At 37.6% G+C, this 22,626-nt stretch overlaps 4 protein-coding genes across 4 annotated transcripts; 2 read left to right on the forward strand and 2 right to left on the reverse strand.

Moving 5' to 3' along the window:
- Positions 1-862: 862 nt before the first annotated feature.
- On the forward strand, positions 863-1,384 carry ALT_0001 (uncharacterized protein; the record flags this gene model as incomplete). Its single annotated transcript, XM_089598892.1, has 1 exon — positions 863-1,384. One exon carries the CDS (start codon positions 863-865, stop codon positions 1,382-1,384), a length of 522 nt encoding a protein of 173 aa, XP_089456556.1.
- Positions 1,385-9,802: 8,418 nt separating this feature from the next.
- On the forward strand, positions 9,803-10,348 carry ALT_0002 (uncharacterized protein; the record flags this gene model as incomplete). Its single annotated transcript, XM_089598893.1, has 1 exon — positions 9,803-10,348. One exon carries the CDS (start codon positions 9,803-9,805, stop codon positions 10,346-10,348), a length of 546 nt encoding a protein of 181 aa, XP_089456557.1.
- Positions 10,349-12,186: 1,838 nt separating this feature from the next.
- Positions 12,187-12,957, reverse strand: ALT_0003 (uncharacterized protein; the record flags this gene model as incomplete). Its single annotated transcript, XM_089598894.1, has 1 exon — positions 12,187-12,957. The coding sequence occupies one exon, from the start codon at positions 12,955-12,957 to the stop codon at positions 12,187-12,189; it is 771 nt and encodes a 256-aa protein (XP_089456558.1).
- Positions 12,958-13,227: 270 nt separating this feature from the next.
- ALT_0004 (uncharacterized protein) lies at positions 13,228-14,246 on the reverse strand (the record flags this gene model as incomplete). The annotated part of the gene is made up of 3 exons (XM_089598895.1): positions 13,228-13,422; positions 13,934-14,021; positions 14,083-14,246. The coding sequence occupies 3 exons, from the start codon at positions 14,244-14,246 to the stop codon at positions 13,228-13,230; spliced, it is 447 nt and encodes a 148-aa protein (XP_089456559.1).
- Positions 14,247-22,626: the final 8,380 nt, after the last annotated feature.

Genomic DNA, 22,626 nt, shown 5'->3' on the forward strand with positions numbered 1-22,626 from the left:
GCGGCCTTATTGGACAAGAAAATACTTTTTTGGGCGGCCACTCGTAGAAGTAACGCTCACAGCGCCTTCTGCTCCTAATTGGGTGGATATAATGTTTAGAGAGGAAGTTGACTGTATTCATTCGGCCGGGTGGATGTTAGCCGCCTTCCCTTTTACGGCCATACTATCCACGTAGCCGAATGGCACACTATCTGTATTTACCAGCCGCTTGACTAGCGGCCTCATTTAGACCTCCCAAACCCAAGAAAGGGAAGGACGCTTCCACGTGCCTGTACACGGATTCTAATTTTATTTGTTCGACCTGGTGGGCCCTCCAGCACAACAGAGTGATCGCGAAGCCACAAATCTCCTTAACTATGAGGCAGGCCATCTCTATCGAGACTGGGAAACAAAGCACTCTGTTCTGCTTACGTGGCAAATATCTTTCGACCATATTCGACGAATGAGGCAGTCTGCGGCGGACTTGCTCTCTCTAATGAGTTTTTTCGACCGGCAAGTAATTTCAGAAGACGTCCTCCGAGTTAGATATGATACAAAGCACAACAATGTGGGTACAGAGGAGACTGCCGACGACGCCAGTGAGGACGATGGGGATAGCGCATCTGAATCCAACACAAATCATCGTTTTGAGAATGATATTACAACACTAAGAGACTACTCATTCATTACAGTCAGGGAGGATACCACGGTATTCACGATGCATAGGCTGGTACAACTGACAGTGCGGGTGTGGCTGAACACCCATGGACAAATGGAGCAATGGAAAGAGAAGTTCATCAGCAATCTCTGTGCGGAGTTTCCAACTGGCGAATATAGAAATTGGGAAAGGTGCCGGTTGCTCTATGCCCATGTTAAATCAGCGATGTCACAACAACCAGAATCACGAGAGTATCTTCTACAATGGGCTGGTCTGCTTTACAGAGCTGCATGGTATGCATCGAAAAGTGGTAACATCACGGACGTGAGGGAAATGGCATCAAGATCACGGAAATATACTGTGAAAATTATAGGCGCAGAGGATAAAGAAGCTCTCGATATCACTGCGATGCTAGCGAAAGCATACAGTCTCGAAGGGCAATGGGAGAAGACTGAGAAGCTTCAGGTGCAGGTGATGGAGACTCGTAAGACCAAGCTGGGAGAGGACCACCCTGACACGCTTACCAGTATGGGAAGTCTGGCGTCGATGTATTGGAACCAAGGCCGATGGGAGGAGGCCGAGAAGCTCCAAGTGCAGGTGATGGAGACTCGCAAAAGAAGGCTTGGCGAGGACCACCCTGACACGCTTACCAGTATGGGAAACCTGGCAGCGAGGTATTCGAAGCAGGGCCGATGGGCGGAGGCCGAGAGGCTTCAGGTGCAGGCAGTGGAGGCTCGCAAAAGATAGTTCGGCAAGGACCATCCTGACAGGCTAAGGAGTATGCCCCACATTTCTTTCGCCTGGAAAGGTTCAGGTCAACATGCTGCCACTCCCAACTTGTTCAGAGGTTGCTTATCCAAGCCGACACAAACTGTGGGGCTAATTATCCTGGTACTTTGCCAGTTCTGAAGCTTTGGTAGAGTGACAAACCTGGTGTTGCATACTGATGCAATACCTTCTTTCTAACTTGCTAGCGGAGTTTCTTGGAATATCCCTCCATATCTGCATTATAATAGTCTAGCTACAGATTGTCGATTGGACCGTGGATACCAAGTGTGGCTCGACCTGCCTCCGGAAGCGGCAGTAACCGGGCCATTTGATTGTTCCTTGATAAAAGGTGTATGATGACCTCTTCTATAAACAACTAATGAAGGATACATAGCTTCATTTATTAATTATATTAATTTAAATGAAGAGAATATTACTCGTCTTAAAATAAATGCAGGTGTAATTTATTCATATTACTTCTATTAAGTACCGTGATTCATAAATTTGTGTGCTGTATGTGGGAAAGTGGAAGCCTGGCGGATGTTGGGGATGAGGATAACTGTGTATTTTTGTACAAGACTAAACGACAGTAGTTACGTAAGTTTGGTTCAACTCTGTATTATTTACGAGTTCTATTTATATGGAGAATTGAGGTAGCCATATATGAACTCCATGCATTTATTAGCGCCTTGGCGTTAGGCTTTGAAATAAGCTTGTCTTGCGGGGGGCGGAATGAGGTTTCGTCAACCAATGAATTAGGTATTCAATAACAGGCTTACATGGGAGTGGGCTTTTCGTCCCTTAACTAGTAAATATTAGTAAAACAGGTGATGTCGACTCAGAATCAACTTGAGAATCATTACTTGGTTGAATGGAATAATTCGCCTCACCCGGACTTAATAGGCATTTATGGTAAACCAGATGTAGAATGGGATGTGGTCGGTAATATGTGCATTGTGTTACCTCTTTTATTCTTGGGGTTATTACTTTTGTTGGAGAATGTTATTACTGCTATCTGTATGCCCTGTCATTTATCTTTGTTGTAATTCAGAGGAAGGCTTTTCGTCGTTATCCTCACCTGAAAACATGAGGGTTTATATACAAGTTGATTATCAGATTAATTTCCAATCCAACTTATTTAACATTGTCTACTTAATTGAGCCTCAATCACAACATTCCCCCTCAGGATCGCCGTCCTTGCATGGAGATACTGCACTGGCGAGAATCGACTAGGCCTCGGAAAATTTGTGGTTTGGTGGTTGATTACATTATTCATAACTTATAGTTAGTTAACTATTTCTAATTAAAGTTAATAAAACACAACAGCTAATAGAACCTTTAATTCTGGCAGGTGCTGTAGTGGGTTCCGCAGTGATTTTTCTAAAGTATTTAAATTTCAAGAGATAAAGATTTAAGTTGAAATAGAGTAGATAGTAGATTGATTTTAGGTAGTAGATTTAAGAGACTGGTTAACTAAGCATTACTAAGAATAGTAAGTAGCGGTAAGAATAGTCAATACAGGCCCACTAGGGATCTTTAATGACAAGATATATACGCGAATGGGATACGGACTAAAGACAGTAGCAAGTACATCCCCATGATAATAGGAAAGATATGAGATCCACAATGCATGTATCATGGGCTCATACTCTATGTGTCGCATGATCAAAATCATCATTTAAAGGTCGTCTGTATCGATGCAAACTAAGCTCCATGGCTTCTCAAGAAGTCATTTTGGGTGATTGGTTACCTCTGGCCTAGCTGCTGGCCCACAGCGACACAGATTGCCTAACAATCACTTAGCATGGACCCTGTGGCAATGTTCCGTTTGCGGGACTATCAGATAGCCATCTGGGTTAGTGGCTAAGAAAGCTGAGCTGATAAGGATACATGGAACACTGAATCGCTCCTTGACCTGGGGTCACCTAGTCGGATTAGCTGTCCTACCAATGAAATAGCTCATATCTCAGGTGACTATATGCATTAAGATGGGCTCAAAATGGTGGTCTGACCAATTCTGCACCGGTGGCAATCATTCCACAGCAATTCCCTTCAGAAATAGAATTGGGTAAATAGTTAGTTTCCTTACTGTGGGACATCCCTAAATATTACAGTGAGATAAGCATGGGATGCCCAGGGATGAATAACACATTTGTACTACTGGAACTAAGCACAGAAAATTATTCTTTGAGGTCTAGACTAATGGTCACACATGTTGCTTGCTGGTACTAGATCTCATGACATAGAATCGTTAACGTCAGAGATATGAGCTGTAGAGAATGCTTGACGTATTAGTAGCAACCACTACAGGATCTTGCTTATTTTGATCGTGTCTGGAGATATTTTCTATAGACATAAAAAGGTTGGTGAATCTCTGCTCTTTCAACCCTTTGGGTGTGTCACAAGCTCTGAAACACAAATTTTAAGATACAAACTGAGACTGTTATCTACCCATATTCTTAAACATAACACTTTTATTTAATATGGCCGGGGACTGGCAATTAAGCTCAGAGGATGCATACATTGAACCCAGAGATGGCCGAACAATTCTACACGCTCGGTGCCGAAACGAAATGGGTCAATTAGTAAAAAGCGAGCTCGACCTTGACGAGCACATTGGGGCTGAAAATAGTATAGTCCTTAATACCAATTGTGTCATAACTGCCATGCACTGACTTGCTCCAGCCGACCAGGGATTAACCTGGTTCAAAAAAGGCTTCACCCATGACGCGGATCCAAAACGCAGCGTTTACTTCGACTTCGAAGACCCGAACTACGAGCAACCTGTACTTCATGCAAAAACGGTCTTTGGCAATAAAAACGCTAATATAAATACTCGTGAACACATTAGGAATATCAACGGCCGCCTGGAGTTTGATTTGTGAAACCCCTATGATGATACTTCAAGTGTGACCTCTTTGATCGTTGTTTATTTGCATTTGCAGACTTTGAAGCCTATGTGTTGATCCTTGCTGAGTGGGAAATTGCCTTGGGATGGGTTTTTATTACCGGTATGACGGTAGGTTTTCCCCATTCTGTAATGCAAATGCAAAGGCAACTCGGTTATATTATAACAATAAAATCAAGTAAAAACTACTGCAGTTATCAAAGTGGACACTAATAGATTGTCATAGCTAGCAAGGGTTTCAAGGCGGAAAGCCCCATTTTTTGTTATTAGCTGTAGTCATTATGTTTCTTGAGCTTAAGCTAACAGCTTGGAAGGGGCGTGTAGTCTTGCCCTAAGTTACTGTTGCAAAACCTAACAGTTAATACCAAACATCCCGACATCATAAGTGAAGACGAAGCTGTAACCATCATGGAAATATTCAATCTGATAACCACCTGACCACACTAAACCATTGACTCATCTTTGTGCTGTCTATAAGAACTCCTTTCAGTATAAATACTGTCGGCTTCTTCTAACGTTGATAATACATTGGGAGACCTTGTATGCTTATCCAGAAGCATTGTTACTCCTCTCCAGCATGTATAATTATAGTGGTGTGAGCAGTTAGTCCCATCCGAGGGGGCTTCGCAAGAAGCAGCTTCTAGAGCAAAAAGTAAAGAATAAAAATTTAAGTCTCAGCTATTGTTCCCATATAGTTGCCTGTGCTGGAGACACTAAATTTCTGGATGTTTATGGCGACGGTATCTCCTATAGCCTTCTAGTTAAATACACGAAAGCTGTATTCCGGAGGAGTGTTTACCATATAACAAGGACTGGAAGCCAAGATGGACTCTGTTAATAATTCCTAAGCTGATAACGTTGATCCAGGAAGTCTTATATTGTATTTCCCTGGTTTGACTATGATGCCATTGTGCTTTGGTATGGATTTACTTGTCATGGTGGATAAAACCTGCTGGGGTACAGAATCATGCATGAATTGACCCTAAAGATAACTTATAGACCCTTTTAGCCAGAGGCTCACATTTGAAGCAAAGTAACTAGAGTGTATAAGAGAAGGAATAATATCCATATCTCTACAGTAACTTGTAGAATAGAGATGATGCCATGGCTAGATAGAGCTCTCAGCTCGTTCCAAAGAGCCCTTTATATATATACATATGGTATAATGGAAAACATTTTTTAGTCATAGAACTAATACAATCAATATTCCTTATACCAAGTAGTGAACATCGAATCCAGGTTTGCGTATTAGTATTACATAACTGAAGACGCCAAAACTCAAGTCATGTGGAAGGTAAGAGATGATTATCACAGTGTATATTATATGTATCTAATGTAAATCTGGCTAAGTACAGTTATTTTAATTACTTATTACACCAACTCTAGATATGATGAGAAGACCTGGGTTTTCGTTGATGAAAATGCTAATCTTTCTTTAGATGCTGGTATGCTTTGAGTTTAGCTGGACCGCGCCCACTGCCTTCCGCGTACCAAGGTTAGGTTTCTAGCTACCAACCTTGAGTATAGGACGTCCTCTTATTTTACATTATTAATAATTATTTAAGGTAGATTTCCGATCCCGTCCCAGGTAGCTCCGTACTATCCAATAGACAAACATCCCATTACCTCGCAGGTTCCTTACTAAGACTCATAAGCAACCTATCCCCTTTGTGATGGTAATCAGTGCTGTAAAGCAAAAGATATAAAATCTGTTTACAACTGCACTAGGAGTATTGATGTGTTCCCTTCCAGGGCTTTAGGTTTAATCAAATGGCAATTATTCTATTTCCATGGTACTACCGCCTTATTCCATGTAAGTGAGACGCCTATAGAGGAAGCACTCTGGGTTCTTGTTTGAGACCCTGGTAGCAAATGAGGCTTATGGATTAAGTAGATGGAGTACGACCGGATTACATTTACTTACTTTTTCCGTCAATACATATTACACACCTCTTTAATTGTTCTATATCTTTCGCAGAATTTAGAAACCTCAATGAATTCCCGGTTGCGGATAATTCCAAGCAGCTATACTTGAATCTTGGAATGACAGGTGGCAAATTTGATTGGAAGCTGCAGGGCTCTGTGCGAATGATGAGATATGCTTGGAGTGACTAAGACCAACGGCAAGGCATATGACTCTATGATAGTGAGTGAGAATTAAGATCTATGGGAGAAAATATAATCCTTTCATGCCCTCTTAGCTCTTCACCTCAAGTAGACAGAACTAGATTGCAGATCCAGATTATGTAGCGGCAAAATGGATTGCCTCTGTCCGTTATGCCAGAATTTGGCGGGCCAACGATTCAGAATTCGCCACAGGAGTGGGAAAGTCTGGGCTTTGCAAATCAATAATCATGACTTGACGAAGGCAATACGCCCTCAGGTTTCTCTGGTAAGCACCTTACTATTAGCACCCTTCGTGGGAAAACTCCGCCTTGTACTGGCCTAGTCATTTCGAAAGGGCTGAGTGAGCATACCTTGATAGATCCTGTGGATCTCTATACCTAAGTTAATCAAGTGATATAGTGGATTTTATTATAGTAGCTTCTATATGGTCATTTGTTAGTAACCCTCAGCCAAGCTCAGAAGGAGCGGTGACTTGGTCATGTTCCACCATGGGCTTGTCAGTGGCAAACATTACTTGTGGATGGGAGCTAGAATCCTTCGACGTCTAGATGGATGCGGATCAGGCTAGTTGAGCTTTTTGGTCTACGTTAGTTACAGCTTATTCAAAGTTGGACCTTGAATCACATTTGACACCATGGAGTCAGATTTTGGTCTGGGTAATTTAACGGTGGTAGAGGACTTTGGAACACCCTCAACTCTTATATCTATCAAGCGCCAGCTTGAACTGACTTACCTAGACAAAAATCCGGTTCTTTATTTAGTTGTGCCATGGTATGGAACTCTGTTGGAATAGTGGACCGATCAGTCAGCCCCATGTCCAAGTATAGTCCAGTGAAGACGGGATTGGAAGAATATTAAGCACCCGAGGACAACACATGATGTGCTCAGCAACCCCCATAGAACTTCTACTGTACTAAAAAATAAAGATAGGGCGGGACAGTGCAGTCCACTGTTCTAAACCTCATTAAGATTCGCGAAGTGTTAACACCTAAGTGTCCAAAGATGGCCATCTTCGAAGTCTTTTGCTTGGATGCTGGTCTCACCTATAAAAGCTCATCTAATTCGTGTCCTAAATCCCTACATTACTTTGTATGAGATTAATCCCTGAGATTGTCTAAATTTGAATCGCCTTCTATCCTCGTTGCATTTTTCACGACCAGAATGCCCGTCAACGACTACACTACGGCGTCTAAGTACAAGGTATTGCTATTTTAGGGCATTCTTGCAGTGCTTATTGGTGACCCGCAGTTTTCTGCTGCGAGTAAGGCGTAGAGGGTTTCTTAGCGCAGTCTATCCAGAAAGCCATATCCTACGTTTGGAAGTCAACATCAGTGAAAATTAAAGTTAATTTAGCCTTTGGCATATGCTGTTGAACCATTAATCTTTTATCCTGAAACCGGAAAGAGATATTGAATGATGCAGAACGTTTGAAGATTGAGAATACAGTTTCTTCAGGCTACCAAGGAATACTGGTTTATCTCTACATTGCATCACTATTTTGTAAATTATTATGATTCTGACTCCAGAGGCTCGATGGCAGCATCTGGTATTTAACAAAAATACCTTAACAAGGTTAGTTATCCAATATTAGGCTTACATAGGAGTGAGCCTTTCTTGCCTTAACTGGTAACTGTTAGTATACCAGGTGATGTCAACCTAGAATTAACTAGAAAATCATTACTTGGTTAAGGATCAGGCAGAGATTATAAAAGAAAATATTCTCCCTGAGGTTAGACCAACATTTTAAATGTTAACTCCCACATCAACATTTAAAGGTATCAAATTCAAATAAACAGTTATGATGAAACTCTCTTTACTCACTCTATGCCTCTCCACTGCTGCCCTTGCGGCTAGTCATCCGGCCTATGAGCCTGGAATCCCAATTTATATAGGACCACCAGAATGCAGCCGTGGTTTCGCATATTGTGGCTGGTTTCTTAAAGATAAACTTGGTAAGCACAATACTGATATACAACCGGCGGTAGCTAAAAGTGCCATCCACTAACTTGTCAAAAAAGGCTTTAACAATCTACCTCACTATAGTGATCAAGCAATCTACTATTGCGAAAACATCTACTATCCTGACTACGTGAAAAAGTGTGATGATAAGTGTGGCTTGCAAGGCAAAGCTCTTTGTTATAGTTGAATGCTTATATATGGTAAGTTTTTACCGGTCAGATACTGTGAAACGTGGGCATGAATTCTGCCTGCCACCAAGCTGCTCATAAACACACACTGCAGATAATGGCCCTGTTTCTGAGTGCGAATTTCACTGCTGGAGATCTTTTTCCATGTCATTTCTTACTAATATTTTGGTAGCAGTCACTACTATATTTCTGAAAAATGGGGGTTTGACCCGGTGGATAACTGCTTCTGTATGGCTACCCAAGTGAAGGACAAGATCTATTTAATGAGTATTAACTGGAGTATTATGCCTGCCTTGGTATAGGTTTTGCCCTTCTATTAGGTTTTCCTATACTGTTATGCAAATGCAAAGGCAATTTTTGGAAGATCATTCCCCAGCCTTAATAAAATCTGTGGTGGTGTCAAAACAGCCAGGTAGAAAAATATGCGATCCTCTAAGCATGTAGGTAGCAAAAGCGTATCTAATCTCTAATTCACTTCACCACTCTAACAGAGTAGTGCTGAGTAGTTATGTGTAATGAATTACCCGTCGCCTCCAGACGATACCCAGATGTATAAGGGATAATTAAGCCAGACCTTTTTAAAACACCTACGTGCCCCCGGGCCCTAATTAACCAACCCACCCGCCGGCCCCTGGAGGAAGATTCTAGTCGGCTCAGATAGTCGATAACCAGTATTATCTGTAAGAATTTTTAATTGTAAGGGCCAATAAGCATTTCAGGGCGTGCACAATAAACGCACGCCAAGTATTTTGTTTATGAGAGCTCTCTCAAAGTCCCAGTAATTCCCTCTAACTGAATATCCCCTTTCATATTATGGAATTGCAGGTTTCGTTCAGTAATCCTATTTTTAGAGAGAAAGATTGTGGATGGGATGCGGTCGGTAACCCCATGGCCACCTTCTGGGCCTCCTCTGGATCCATCGATAGCTTTGAACATACCTTGTAAACTTTCCGGGTGCGTCCGGTCTGGTTTCTCACACGGAAAGCGCAGCAATCCACCATGAATTTATACCATGGTACTCAGTGACGGAATTCGTCGCAACATTGCAAAAGTTAGCAAAGAAGAATGTGATCTGTTCATTGACGCAGTGAAACAATTGAATCAATTTTATTACAGCCCTACCAGTTCCAGAACTGATTTCCCTGCAGGTCATGTTTCATACTGGTTTAAACAAGATGAGATTCACCAAAGCTCTCACGGACGTGGCATCGGGAGATGTGCAACCGCTATGAACCCCTGCTCCGAATGATCCATCCAGAGTTGTCACTGCACTATTGGGATTGGAAAAACAATCCATTTGCTATTCCTGATGGCCAAGGCGGAGTTGCCAACCTTTTCGATGCTGATTTTATGGGGAACGCCGATGGCAACGTGAACGAGGGTTCGGTCGGTGAGCCACTCTTATCGGCTGGCTTCTACGACCACGATCCCGAGGATGGCAAATTCCGCGGCAATAAAGAACATCCTGTCATCATTAAACCTGACCCAAAAGAACTATCTACCTGGAGATATCCTCCAAATTCTAATCCCGCCGACCCTCCTAAGACGCTGACCAGAGAAAAACAACCTGGTTCTCCACCGGTAGGAAAAGGAAGCTGGCCGAGCGATGATGATTTATTGAATGCAGATACATGGGAAGGCTTTAGTGATCTCATGTATGGGGATGAAATACCGCGTCCTTTTGGGAGTCAGAATGGTGCTCATGGAGCGGCACACGGTTATATTGGGGGGAACCTCGGCGATCCCCACCTTTCTTTCTGAGACCTGTTTGTGTTTCTTCTGCATTCAAATATCGATCGGCTTTGGGCTATGTGGCAACTCCAGCCAGGCCATGCAGAGAGGCTTGATCCTAAGCAGGTTTACAATACTAAGAGCAATATAACTAGTAGCAGTGATATTAGGACCGGGCCATCCCTCCTGGGGGATCCTCAGCCCACTGGAACCCTGGGCTGGCTTCGAAGCTTAAAAGACTGCAACCAGAGTCATCAAAAACCTTTGGCCAGTTCATCCATGGTTCGCACCCGAAAATATGACGGGGAATTACAAGACCTCCTTGGATGTTTCTGTCGTCACCCCGCCAAGCTACGACACGGCACCACCCTCTGGCTAATGTGGCGGAGCTGATCTTCATCAACTGAAGGTAAGAATGATTTATGGCAATCAAATTCAAGTGCATCATTAATTGGAGATACAGACGCAACTTAGGGAGTTGGTTGAAACTCATGTTTTCAGCCCGTGTTGTAATGTAAAGTTAGTGTGAGAGAGATTCTCTTCAATATCCCGCTTCTATCTGTTGGTTAGTCTTGTCATCCTTTTAAAATTGAGTCTCATGATCTGTTACATGGTTCGAAGCAAGATGCATTCAGTAACGCTACGTTGTAAAATGTGGTATACTTGCAAGGTCGGAGATGTATATGGGCATCTGTGGCGTCTTGACCTGCAGCTCTGGGCTTTGGCCTTGGAGGCCTTCTCTGTAGATAGATATACAGCCATCGACCGTAAGCTTTAATGCCGCTAGCCAGTGAAGTTTGACTAGAATGCCGTTCTTTGTATGCTTTTGTAAATATAACAACCCTATCGCATTGCAATGTGATCAGGATATGGAGCACCCCTATTTGCATCCATGCCCAGAGCCCTGGGATAGGTAGAAGTTCATTAAAGGCCTGGGGAAAGCTTCCATATCAGAAGATGGCCTTGAGGTACTTATGCTTCTTACTCTTTAGGCTATGCTGCAGGATGGCCCACCACACACTAGCCACATCATGGTCGGGTGGACTGCGAAGATGGCCTTCATAATTGCATGTCATTACCCGCAGTGCGTGATACTGGGAATGATTCCTTCTGGAACAGCTTGGCTATATTTTGCTGCGATCCTTGCAGGAGCCGCTGGATTTTCGGGGTCGGCCTAGCCGACAGAGTTGGCAAGACCGCTTGGACAGGCCTATGTCTAGGAAGGGTACTAAGGATTTATCGAGTTGCAGCGACCTTGTGACTGAGCCAAGATCCGCCAAGCTATGTATCGGTTCGTACTTTCTTTGTGTCGAAGTACTGAATGCATCAGGTTGCTCTTTATTTTAAGCTCGAGGTATCGGAATCATCCCTGGTCGGGCGGGTCATCTCTTGTATGAGGTTGATTGTTGCTTTCCTAACCATGAATCTGGAATATTACATTAATACTGAAAGACTGGACTGTAGTTAGTCCAAGTTCTACTCGTTACCGAATGCGGCCATCATCGCCGGTACGTCCGCTGACAACTTAATTAGGGACCTATTGACTTCGACTGCAAGCAATCTAGACTTCTCACAGCCACCATACCGCGCCCGATCTATAACCCCTACTAAACTTAGTGTTCAAGCTATGGAATAAATGACTTCAACTGTTAGATTGAACTTATTTGAGTCGTCATGTGTTCAAAGTGGTGGCAAAATGGTCTCGAGTCACGAATAATGCGGAGAATATCAAATAAACTCCTGATTCTGAGCCTCCGTATTCACACAAGGGACATGGGAAAACCTAACCTGATAGGAAAAACGCATCAAGGCCTGTGGACTTTGTAAAATGAAAAGCCGACACCCCTTTCCCCCCGAAAATGCGGGGTTCATCTAGGCACGTACTCAACTATAGCAGCTGAGGAAATTTTGGTGCCTACTGGGAGGCTGTAGAACTTTTTGGTTGCCTCAACATCCGACTGCTGAATCTCAGGCGGCTCATCGCGATAGTTCATCACAGACAATGGATTCTTTTCATTAATTTGGACCGCACCGCCCTCAAAGTAGGGTCCAGGGTCCATAGCGAACTCATGTCGTAATCCAATGACGTGTCCCAATTCGTGCGTAAACACTTTCCAAAGGAAGGGTTTCCAATCAGGGTGGAAGGCAAAGCTATAAACGTAGACGAAGTTAAGGTCCTTATTGTTTGGAAAATAGGCTCTGGCGAGAAGAGTCCCCTGACTGCCACCGTACGAGAGGACAAAGTTTGCATCTTTCGCCAAGGGAACAAATTCAAATGTAACACCAATATTGAACTTATTCCACTCCTCAGCAGCCTGCCGAAGCTGCGCCGCCGCATAGTTCGCATCGTCCTGGGAATCATATCCCATTTGCCAAGCAGTCCATTTGATCACAGAACCAGGCCTCCATCGGGGAACCTCAAGTTCCAGCCCTACCATAATCGCGGCAGGGTCATGTTTGAAATTTTGAGGGACTGGTTCTTGAGTAATACACACAGGACTGCTGGGGAGCTTTCCAGTCGCATTTGGAACTGGTCCTGAAACTCGTGAAATATCAACAGTGTCTAGAGCTTGTTTTCCGAGGTGTTGCGCGGTTTCTTGGAGGAGAATCTCCTTATTACTTGGGTCTTTTGTCGCCATGTCTGAGCCAGGGTATGGTGTACCACACCAACCTTGGGGGAATCCAGCCAGGGTGATTGACTTTAAAAGGAGTGGTGATTAGGTAGGAACTCAACTGAGACGGCCATGAGGAAGGAGACAACACGGAGCGAACCTGTTAAATATTTGAGGGAGGGAAGTTAAAACTGCTTCATACGTCATCATCATGCGAACTACGGCATCTCATATAACCCAACTGTGGTGATTCCAATCAGCCCGAAATTCCTGTCCGCAAAAGGACACAATACGAAGCTAATATATGGCCGGGACAACGGTCTGCCATAGTCTCCCTGTATCGTCAAAGGCCTTGTCAACCAGCTCTCGTCGCGCATTTTCATAATCCAGAAACAGATCAGAGGGGGAGCGATCCCTTCCACAGGCCAGAACTTGAGCGAAGGTTATCGGGTCCTCGAAGGCGTACGCGGCAGATTCCTGACGTGGCGGCATCTACAATATCAGTTCAGGCGTGACATGACTAATAAATCTAGACCAAAGCACAGATGGCCGCTATAGAAAGGTAAGTAAAGGAAAGGCTGTATTTTATCAAGCTGAAGTATAAATTAGACGTTGGGTTACGCAACTCTGATCTAGACCGTGCCACTTTATGGCTGCAAACGCTCTTGCAGAGAGCAGTCACGCGATGATTAGTGTGTCACCATGAGTAGGCAAACTTTAATTCGGTGGCTTTCGCCACTTCCGTTGCACGAAAGCTTAGCCAACCATAATTTTCTGTGTTTCCCTATACTCCAGTCAATTTGGGCCCAGGCACAAAATATATGCACGGAAACTTTATTAGTGGTTTGTGCATTGTACCACACCTAGGGTTTGTCCTGATCTGTCACTTCCCACAAGACACCCGCCCTTCGACATGGTGCAATTAAGATCAACGAGCTGATTCCTTATGAGTCAAAAGAATAGCTCTATTGGTCTGAAAGGTTAACTTCTCAGTAGCCAGCACCATTTCGGTTGAAGCAGTAGGCGGTTTTGGTGTGCTGAGATTGGCGGGAAGATAGAGAGCAGCGGAACCACCGGATTGTGACACAACACTGATATAGCATTAGTATGTTTGGTGCGAACCTTCTCTTCATTGTGCATGCATATCCATACTTTTTTGTATGAGTGTTGACGAAGTTCATAGCCTCATCAAAGCTCTCAAAGAATTGGTTAGTTGGCGGAGGCACCATGGAATTAGTGCTTTGATTCTCGATATTCTGAATAACCTCATCATTATAGCCGCCGTAGTCTACCAAAGATGAGCTAGCGGCAGCCATTTTGACGTGATCTACTACCTCTCGTAGTATATCAAAACATGAAGCAATTACATCACATAGTTGCGATACCCTACCACCTTGCCCTATAGCTCGGCCCTAGCCCTGTCGCTAATACTATTTGAGCATGAAGTCTAGCTGGCGGTGACAGGTAGTCACCGCATGTGTGTGGTGCACTTTTATTTGGTCGGCTGCGTGACTCCGGCAGCCTTGCGGCAACGCATAGCTGCTGACTGCCCCTCTAATTTCCAACCCAACCTAAACTCCTCTTAGTCGAGATATATTTTTGGAAGCTTATACGTGCAATTCTAATAGCGAAGAATAATCTCTTATATCTTAACAGAAGAGTTACTGATTCTTTTGTGCTAAGTTTTGCTGCCATATATATGTGCATGAATCTGATATGATATTCACACATAGTGACTATATAGTGGCATAGATCTGCACTTTACCACTGGAAATGGCAGCTACTAAGGCCTTACTAGATGAAGTCCATCATCCACTGTAACAGCTGAAATCTAACTATAATGTCTATACACTTGGCACTGTTAGCAGCCATAATTTAGTGGTGGTCTGCCTACCATCAAGTATATATAGAACTGTATCTACTTCCACTATGGTATCACACATGGTTTCTACCTTCTGAAATATCTAGTTTAGATTAATAGTTAGTATTAGGGGAGGAGTTCCTAGTAAAACTACTAATATTTACCTTAGCAATGTTATTATCAGCAAGCTAACTGCTGCCTTACCTAATATTATCTAATATAACTACAGGAAAACATTATATAATAGATATTTCTAGCATACTAGGACTCTTAATAAGCCCCCTCTAATCTTATTAAAGGCTATAGCATAAATAGAGAGTAACTATTTAAGTAAAAGGAATGCATTAAGCAAAATTATAGAGGACATACTAAAGAGAGAAGAAATTAGAGAAAGGTTTTTATAATCAGAATGTGTCTGGCTCTTCAGAGGGATATATATGCACAAAGGTCTTCAACCCTAACTATTCTAAATATAATAAAGCTCAGGTAGTGGACCAGCCTCTATAAAGCACTAATAAGCCTTATATTTATTACAGCTTAATTACTTCTGGCAATCAGGTTATAAAAGATACGAGAACTCAGGATGCTGTGGGTTAAGAACTAGATATTCTCTGCTTTAAAATAGAGGCAGCTGGCCTTATAGATAAACTTCTATTACTTATTATTTAAGGTATTAGTAACTATTATAATTCCCACAAAAATAAACAGTAGTAAGGATATGCTATACTTACTACTGCCACCTATACAAAGACTCTCCTGTTAGTAGTCCCTGCTTATTAGCACAATAAGGAGCTATATAAGTTAAGGAAACTAGTCTAGATAGTCCCATTCAGAAGGAACTCACAGTTCATAGGCTAGGAAGAGGAAATTACTAGAATCAAGGGTTTAATTATAAAATAAGATAGACCCAGCAAAGTCACTATTTATAGACTAGGTGGGGTTGGGAAGACCTAGATCACACTAGAACTGGCATATCACATGTAAAATTAAGACACTAAATACTTAGTTTTCTGGATCTTATATACCAGCTATAAGGCTGTGAAACAGGCCTACACAAGCATTATATTAAAGCTAGGAATAACTAACATAAAGCCAACAGAGGTCAAGGAATAAGTAAAAGCTTATCTTAGCTATAAAAGTGCAGCAAATTAGCTTCTGCTTTTTAATAACATAGATGATTTAGAGATATAGAATAAGGGTAGCACTAATAGTCCAGCACTGGCAGACTTTCTGCCTGAGAGTGAATAAGGCTGTATTCTCTTCACTATATAAAGCCAGCAGGTAGCTATAAGACTGGCGTCTCCTAATATGGTAATAGTCTCAGAGCTAGATATAGAGACTGCTGCCAACATTCTATAAGGATTACTAATTAAAAGAAACTTACTAAAGGATTATAAAGCAACTCTTACTCTCTTTAGAGGGCTTACCTACCTTCTACTAGTAATCACACAGGCAGCTGTGTATATTAATAAAAAAGATACTAGACTATCTAAATACACCAGCCTTTTACAAGAGCTAGAGCCAGATGTAATTAAGTTGCTAAGCAAAGATTTTAGGGACAAAGGGTAGTATAAAGATATCCAAAATCTAGTAGTAATAACATGGTTAATATCCTTCTAATAGATATAGTAATTAAACAAACTTGCAGCAGACTATCTAGCATTTATAGCCTCTATTAATCCTTATAATATCCCACAGTCCTTACTACCCCTTACAATCTCAAGCAAGAAGAGAATTAATGCTATTAGCCTACTCAAAGCCTTCTTATTTATTAGTAAGGGTAGTGGGGATCATTCTCTAAATCTTTACTAACTTATCTATCTTGCCACTTAAAACTGGGTAAGAAATAATAATAAGTTTCCTCTATAAATATTGAAAACAGCAGAGTAATCAAGTGAAGTTTTACAGATAATAACCCTACTAATTAGAAGCTATGGTAGGAATACCTACCACATGCACTCTTACTAATAGAAGAAGAGCACTTCTAAATAGAGCAGGATAATTATATTAATCTAATTCAGAAGATTAGCTACTATTTATATAGTGATAGGAGGTGCAATGAAGCAGAAGACTTATTTATATAAGTATTAAAGATCTGCAGTCAGCTAGTGGGGCCTAAGCATCCCAATACTCTATACAGTATGCTGTCACACCCTGGGATCCATCTCTGCTGTTCTCTGCTAGTCAACTACTTTGGGAACAATGTGATATAGTCCTTAGACTATATCCAATACTTACCTAAGGCCTACCAACTAGGTAGCCTAATAATGTAGTAATATAATAACCCTTCTAAGGTTAAGGATAATCCAAAGGTAATATAAGAATAATAATAGTAGAGATAGAAGCAAGGCCTATTAAGTATATATACTTAATAGTAGAGAGTAACTAATAAATTAGACTAGTGATCTTGTACTTAAGTAAATAATTTATATATTAAATATAAGGAACTAAAACTAAGAGTGCTAGATATAGTATAAAGAAGTATCCTTATATATCCAGAGTTCCTCTAGTTAGTATGGTTAGTAGGTGGTAGGATAGTATATTAGTAGATGCCTATAATATTAATATATTAACTATATTATATACCCATCTACTATATTATATAATTTATGTGGTTGCAGTAAAGATATTTAGTAAGTAACTACTAAACTATTTTTCTACAGAAACCTATCTAGATTAAGTATTCCTCTAGATTACACCCTAACTACTCTAGGATTAACTAGTAATTATTAATCCTTAGGTTTCTGCCTATTATATCTACCTTATACTAGTATAGCTATATTAGTGCTGTAATATTACCTCCCTCTCTCCTAGTATTTTATTCTTAAAACTTAATTTAAAAGGTGGCACTTTCCTAGGTAGGTATATTCCTATTTCTTTAACTATATTTACTTATTATACTAAAGTATTATACTAACTCTATTCCTAAAGATACTCTCACTCCTAAACTTTCTTATAAGTATAATTAAGTTACTAGTTATATTTATTAAGCTAAGTATATTAATAATAATAGTTTTATCCCTTCTTTTCCCTATAATTCTTATATACTATATAGTAAGGTTTATATAATAGATTAAACTTATAAATATTTAAAGTATACTTTATATATCTATTAGGGTTATATATATAAGAAGGACTTCTATACTATAAAAGAATAGGATATCCTAAAGAGTACTAAGAAGAAGATTACTTCTAAACTTTCTATAACTAATAATAAATTAGAGCTTCTTTATCCTAAGCTTTAATAGTTATAAGAATATTTAGAAAAAATTTAAAAGAAGTTAATAAAAAAATAATAGAAGGTTACTAAGTCCTTAGCTTATTATTTATAACTTTAAAAATAATAAAAGTTTCTTAAAGAATATAGTTTTAAAATATCAGAATATAATACTAAATTATTATAGATCCTAGATAAAAAGAAGTCTTCTAAGTAGCCTAATCCTATAGCTAAAATTAAATAGCTAGCTATAACTTCTAAGAGTCCTAATTTTAATTAGATAATAATAGAGATTAATTAGATACCCCCTTCCTTCTAGGAGAACTTTAATTTCCCTTTAAATAGTACTATTAAATAAGTTAGTAGCAGCCTATTAGGTTCTTAATAAGCTCCTATATATTTTCTAAGGTATTATAGCCTTTCTATTTTATAAGGTAGTATAGGTTTCTACTAACTTACTTATAATTCAGGATTTCCTTAACTTTATACTCTTATTTAGTATTATTATTAACTTCTATATTTTTAGTAATTTTTATATCCTTTAGTGCTGGTTCTAGTAATAAGATATAAAATACTAGATAAATTTTTAATATACTTTTTAGTAGTTATAGTTTATAGTTAATTAGTCCTAATTTTTCTTGAATAATAAATAGTCTAATTTTCTAATAGTCTAGTTGTTGGTGAGAACCATAATCATTGATCTTATCTTATCAATGAATTAATCTGCTATGGTTGATCATTAACTATATCCATGGTTCTTATAGCCATCATCAATAATCATTACTTTCAACCATTAGCAAATAGTGATCTAATCTATAAGATCACCTAGCTATGAGACCATTCAACATTCAAATGGTTTATACTAGAAGAAATCACCTATAAATACACCCTTAAATTACTCTATAGCTAGTTCTAATAATTAAGAAATCAAGACATTTTAGCTAAGGTATCCTTAGCTACTTTCCTTTTACTATTCTCCCTATTCTTCATTCACACCTAGGCAAGCCATCTATTCCCCTTTTGCATTCATGAATTTTTCCTTTGTTATTTATATACTATTGAGTATATACTGTTCATTTTCATTCACAAAACTATTCTTAAAATTAAGTATAGTCTGCCTTAAAACCATTACCACTAGCAGTAGACTAGATTTAAGAGGTCTCTGCACCTAGAGATATAGATTCAGTATTATTTATTTCATTAATAAAGAAAGATAGTTTAAATTAGGGTTATAATTTCTAGATTATTATTATTAATATTACTTTAAAACTATTAAAATAATTTTAATAACCTAAATTTTATATCTTTTATAAAGATTATAACATTAAATATATCTCCATCACTTTCTAGAAGACTTAGGATAGTTAATAATATTCACTATTATAATATTACATCAGGGAAGAGCTAAAAGATATCCTATAATAAACCTTCACTATCTTCAGTATCTGGATTAATCTGAGGAGGTCAAAATAATTAATCTAATGCATATTGGGATAACATTCATCGCAATAGGAGATAGAGTCTTTAAATTATGTAAGGGTAGGGGGTAGGCCTGTAGCCACCCTATATATATTATATTAATATTAAAAGGCTTTAGCCCCCTTCTTGTAATTCTACCTAAGCTATAAAGGAGAGTAATAATCTAATAATTATATATATAGTAATAATAATTACTAGATTCTGCTATATACTTATAGATTATATCAAACCTTAGGGGTAGCTATTAATATTATATCCCCCCCTACTTAGACTAAACTTAGTCTACAGAGTTCTTAGTTATTAATAGATATTATAAACCTTAGTTAGCACCTGCTGTTATAGCTATAGGGGTATAACTATTACTAAGAGATATTAATTACTAGATCTAGTATTTAAATATTATTATTTCTTTATTAAATATCTATAGAATTAACTAATTATTTCTTTATACTCTTAATTTAAAATAACCTTAGGGGTGGCTTAGTATATTCTTTATTAATAAGTAAAGATATAATTAGATTAGTTTACTTAGTAGTAGTAATAAGTAAGTTACCTAAGTAATTAACAACCTTAATTAATAAATAAAGAATTATAGTAAATATTATCTCATTTATATAGTGTAAATAAATAAGATTAATAAAGGTAGAATTAACTAATAATTATAAATAAATAAGTAAGTATTTACTACTAGTATATATAGCCTAAGTATAAATACCCCTAATCTTTTATACTTTATTATATATAACCTTTTATAGTAACTTTAATAGAAAATCTAATTTCTAGATTATTATTAGTTTAAATTACTAATCTCTTAGAGTCTCTTCCTTTTATAGAGTATATTTACTTCTATTAACTTCTCTACTACTATTTCTTTTATCCTTAGTTCCTTATAAAAATATATATCCCTAATTATTATAATACTATTAAGTATATTATTACTAAATATCCCCTTCTACTAATTATATAGGAGAAGTCTTATATTATTCTCCTTAATATTATTTATAATATATAATAGTCTTTTAATAAAGATAGCTAGCCCTAGATAAAAGTAGTTATAAATTCATCTTAGTAGTCTATAGTAATCTTATATTAATATAGTATTAAACTTAATACTCTATATAAATAGTATAAGAAGTTAAGTACCTTTTAGAAGTATATAACTTTACCTAAGTATAGTCTAGAGAAGTTAAGTTAGGGTCTATTCTAAGGTGCTTATATAAACTATATTTAGAATAGAAAGGCTATAAAATATAAGTACTACCTTAATTATAATAAAGGGTGGAATATAGATAATAATATATAAGTATCTCCTTCCTTAAACCCTATTAGTAGTTACTAATAATTATAATACTATTCTATAGGCTAGTAGCTTATTAAAGATTTATAGTAATAGTCTTATTCTAAAGGATATCCCCCTAACTATTATAGAAATACTTAATAATACTACTAATAAATAATTAATTACTTTAGGTCTTGCTTATACTCTATAGTATAAAATATCTATCTCCTTTACTAATATTCCTTCTTTCTTTAAATATCCTTAGAATACTCCTTCTATTAAACTAGATCTAAGTAGTTCTACTAGCTATTATTTATTTTATAGCTCTATCCTTACCTAAGGTAAGTACTACTAGTTATTAACTAAACTTTTAACTTCTATAAAGTATTATAGAAAGAATCCTCTTAATAGAAATATTCTAGCCTAACCTCTTTTAATTTCTAAGTTTAAAGATCTAGAGTAGCTTTAATATATTTATAAGGACCTAGTATATTTTACTAAGATAATTAATAATAAGATTTTAAAGCTTAAGGAGGCCCTTTAGCCTATTAAAGAGAAGAAGGCTAATAATAAATTTAACCCTAAAAATAGGATATACTAGGATAAGTAACTTATAGATCTCTTAAACCTTAAGATAGAGGTAAAGGCTAAGGTAGTTAAGTATAGCTCCTATTAAAGAAGCTAATAAAGTTAAGGAAGCCTTTTAGTTAAATTAATTTTCTAATTCTTAGAGTTTAGTATAGGTATAGCTCTTCTAATTAAAGTTATTTATAGATTTCTTTTTATACTTAGCTATCTTTAAGAGTAATTAGCTTTTTAGTTAAATAGGTACTTTATTCCTTTATTTAATATTCTTATAATACTAAATAACTTATCCTTCTCTAATTACTCCTAATAAGCTAGAATTACTACTATAAATAATTTATTAAAGTTTATATCTCCCTTATTAGTATCTTATTAAGTTTAATTATCTCTTAATAGATTATATAATATTCCCCTATTTAATTTATTATCTAAAGAAGTTAAGTTAATTTTACTCTAGTTATCTACTAGAGTTAACTCCTTTTAATAGTATATAGATTAGCTAGTTCCTATTAGTATATTATTAATATATTCTTAAAATCTTATTTATTAAGTATATTATTTTATTAAGATACCTTTCTCTACCTACTTTAAATATACTCCTAAATATTTAGTAGATTCCTACTCCTTTTAAGTTATTTTTAAAAGTTTATTATATAAGAATAAGGGGTTATTAACCTCTTTAAGCACCTTATATACTTTAATAGATATATAGATTAATAATTCTACCTTCTATAATTATTATATTAGTATAGCTAATATCTATAGTTTCTTTAAGTTCTTCCTAATATTAGCTTCTACTAATTATAAGATTCTCTACTATATATTTATTAGGTTTAGTAATAGTATAAGTTCTAAGTAGATATAATTAAATAATTTAATATAGTCTAAACTATTTACTCTAGAACTTCTAAGGGGATTTATTATAAATAAGAACCTATTAATTATATTTAAACTAAGATTCCTATATATTACTATCTTAAATTAACTTCTATTTAATTATATATACTAATAACTTTTTATTAGCTAGGGATTATATATAGTTAATATATTATAGTTAAGTCTTAATTTATTTAACTATTAGTTAATTAGTTTATAGATAACCAGGTAATAATAGATATATACTATAAAGAAGATAGAATAGTAATAGTTTTATCTAGGTATAAATATATACTTATACTATAAAAATAGCTAGAGGTAGATACTTATCCTAAAGATATATTAGTTTACTTATAAGGTACTTTATTAATATCTTTCTAAATAAACTATTTATATTCT

This window comes from Aspergillus lentulus (assembly GCF_001445615.1).
Source record: "Aspergillus lentulus DNA, contig: Alt01, strain: IFM 54703, whole genome shotgun sequence".
Classification (NCBI taxonomy): Eukaryota; Fungi; Ascomycota; class Eurotiomycetes; order Eurotiales; family Aspergillaceae; genus Aspergillus; species Aspergillus lentulus.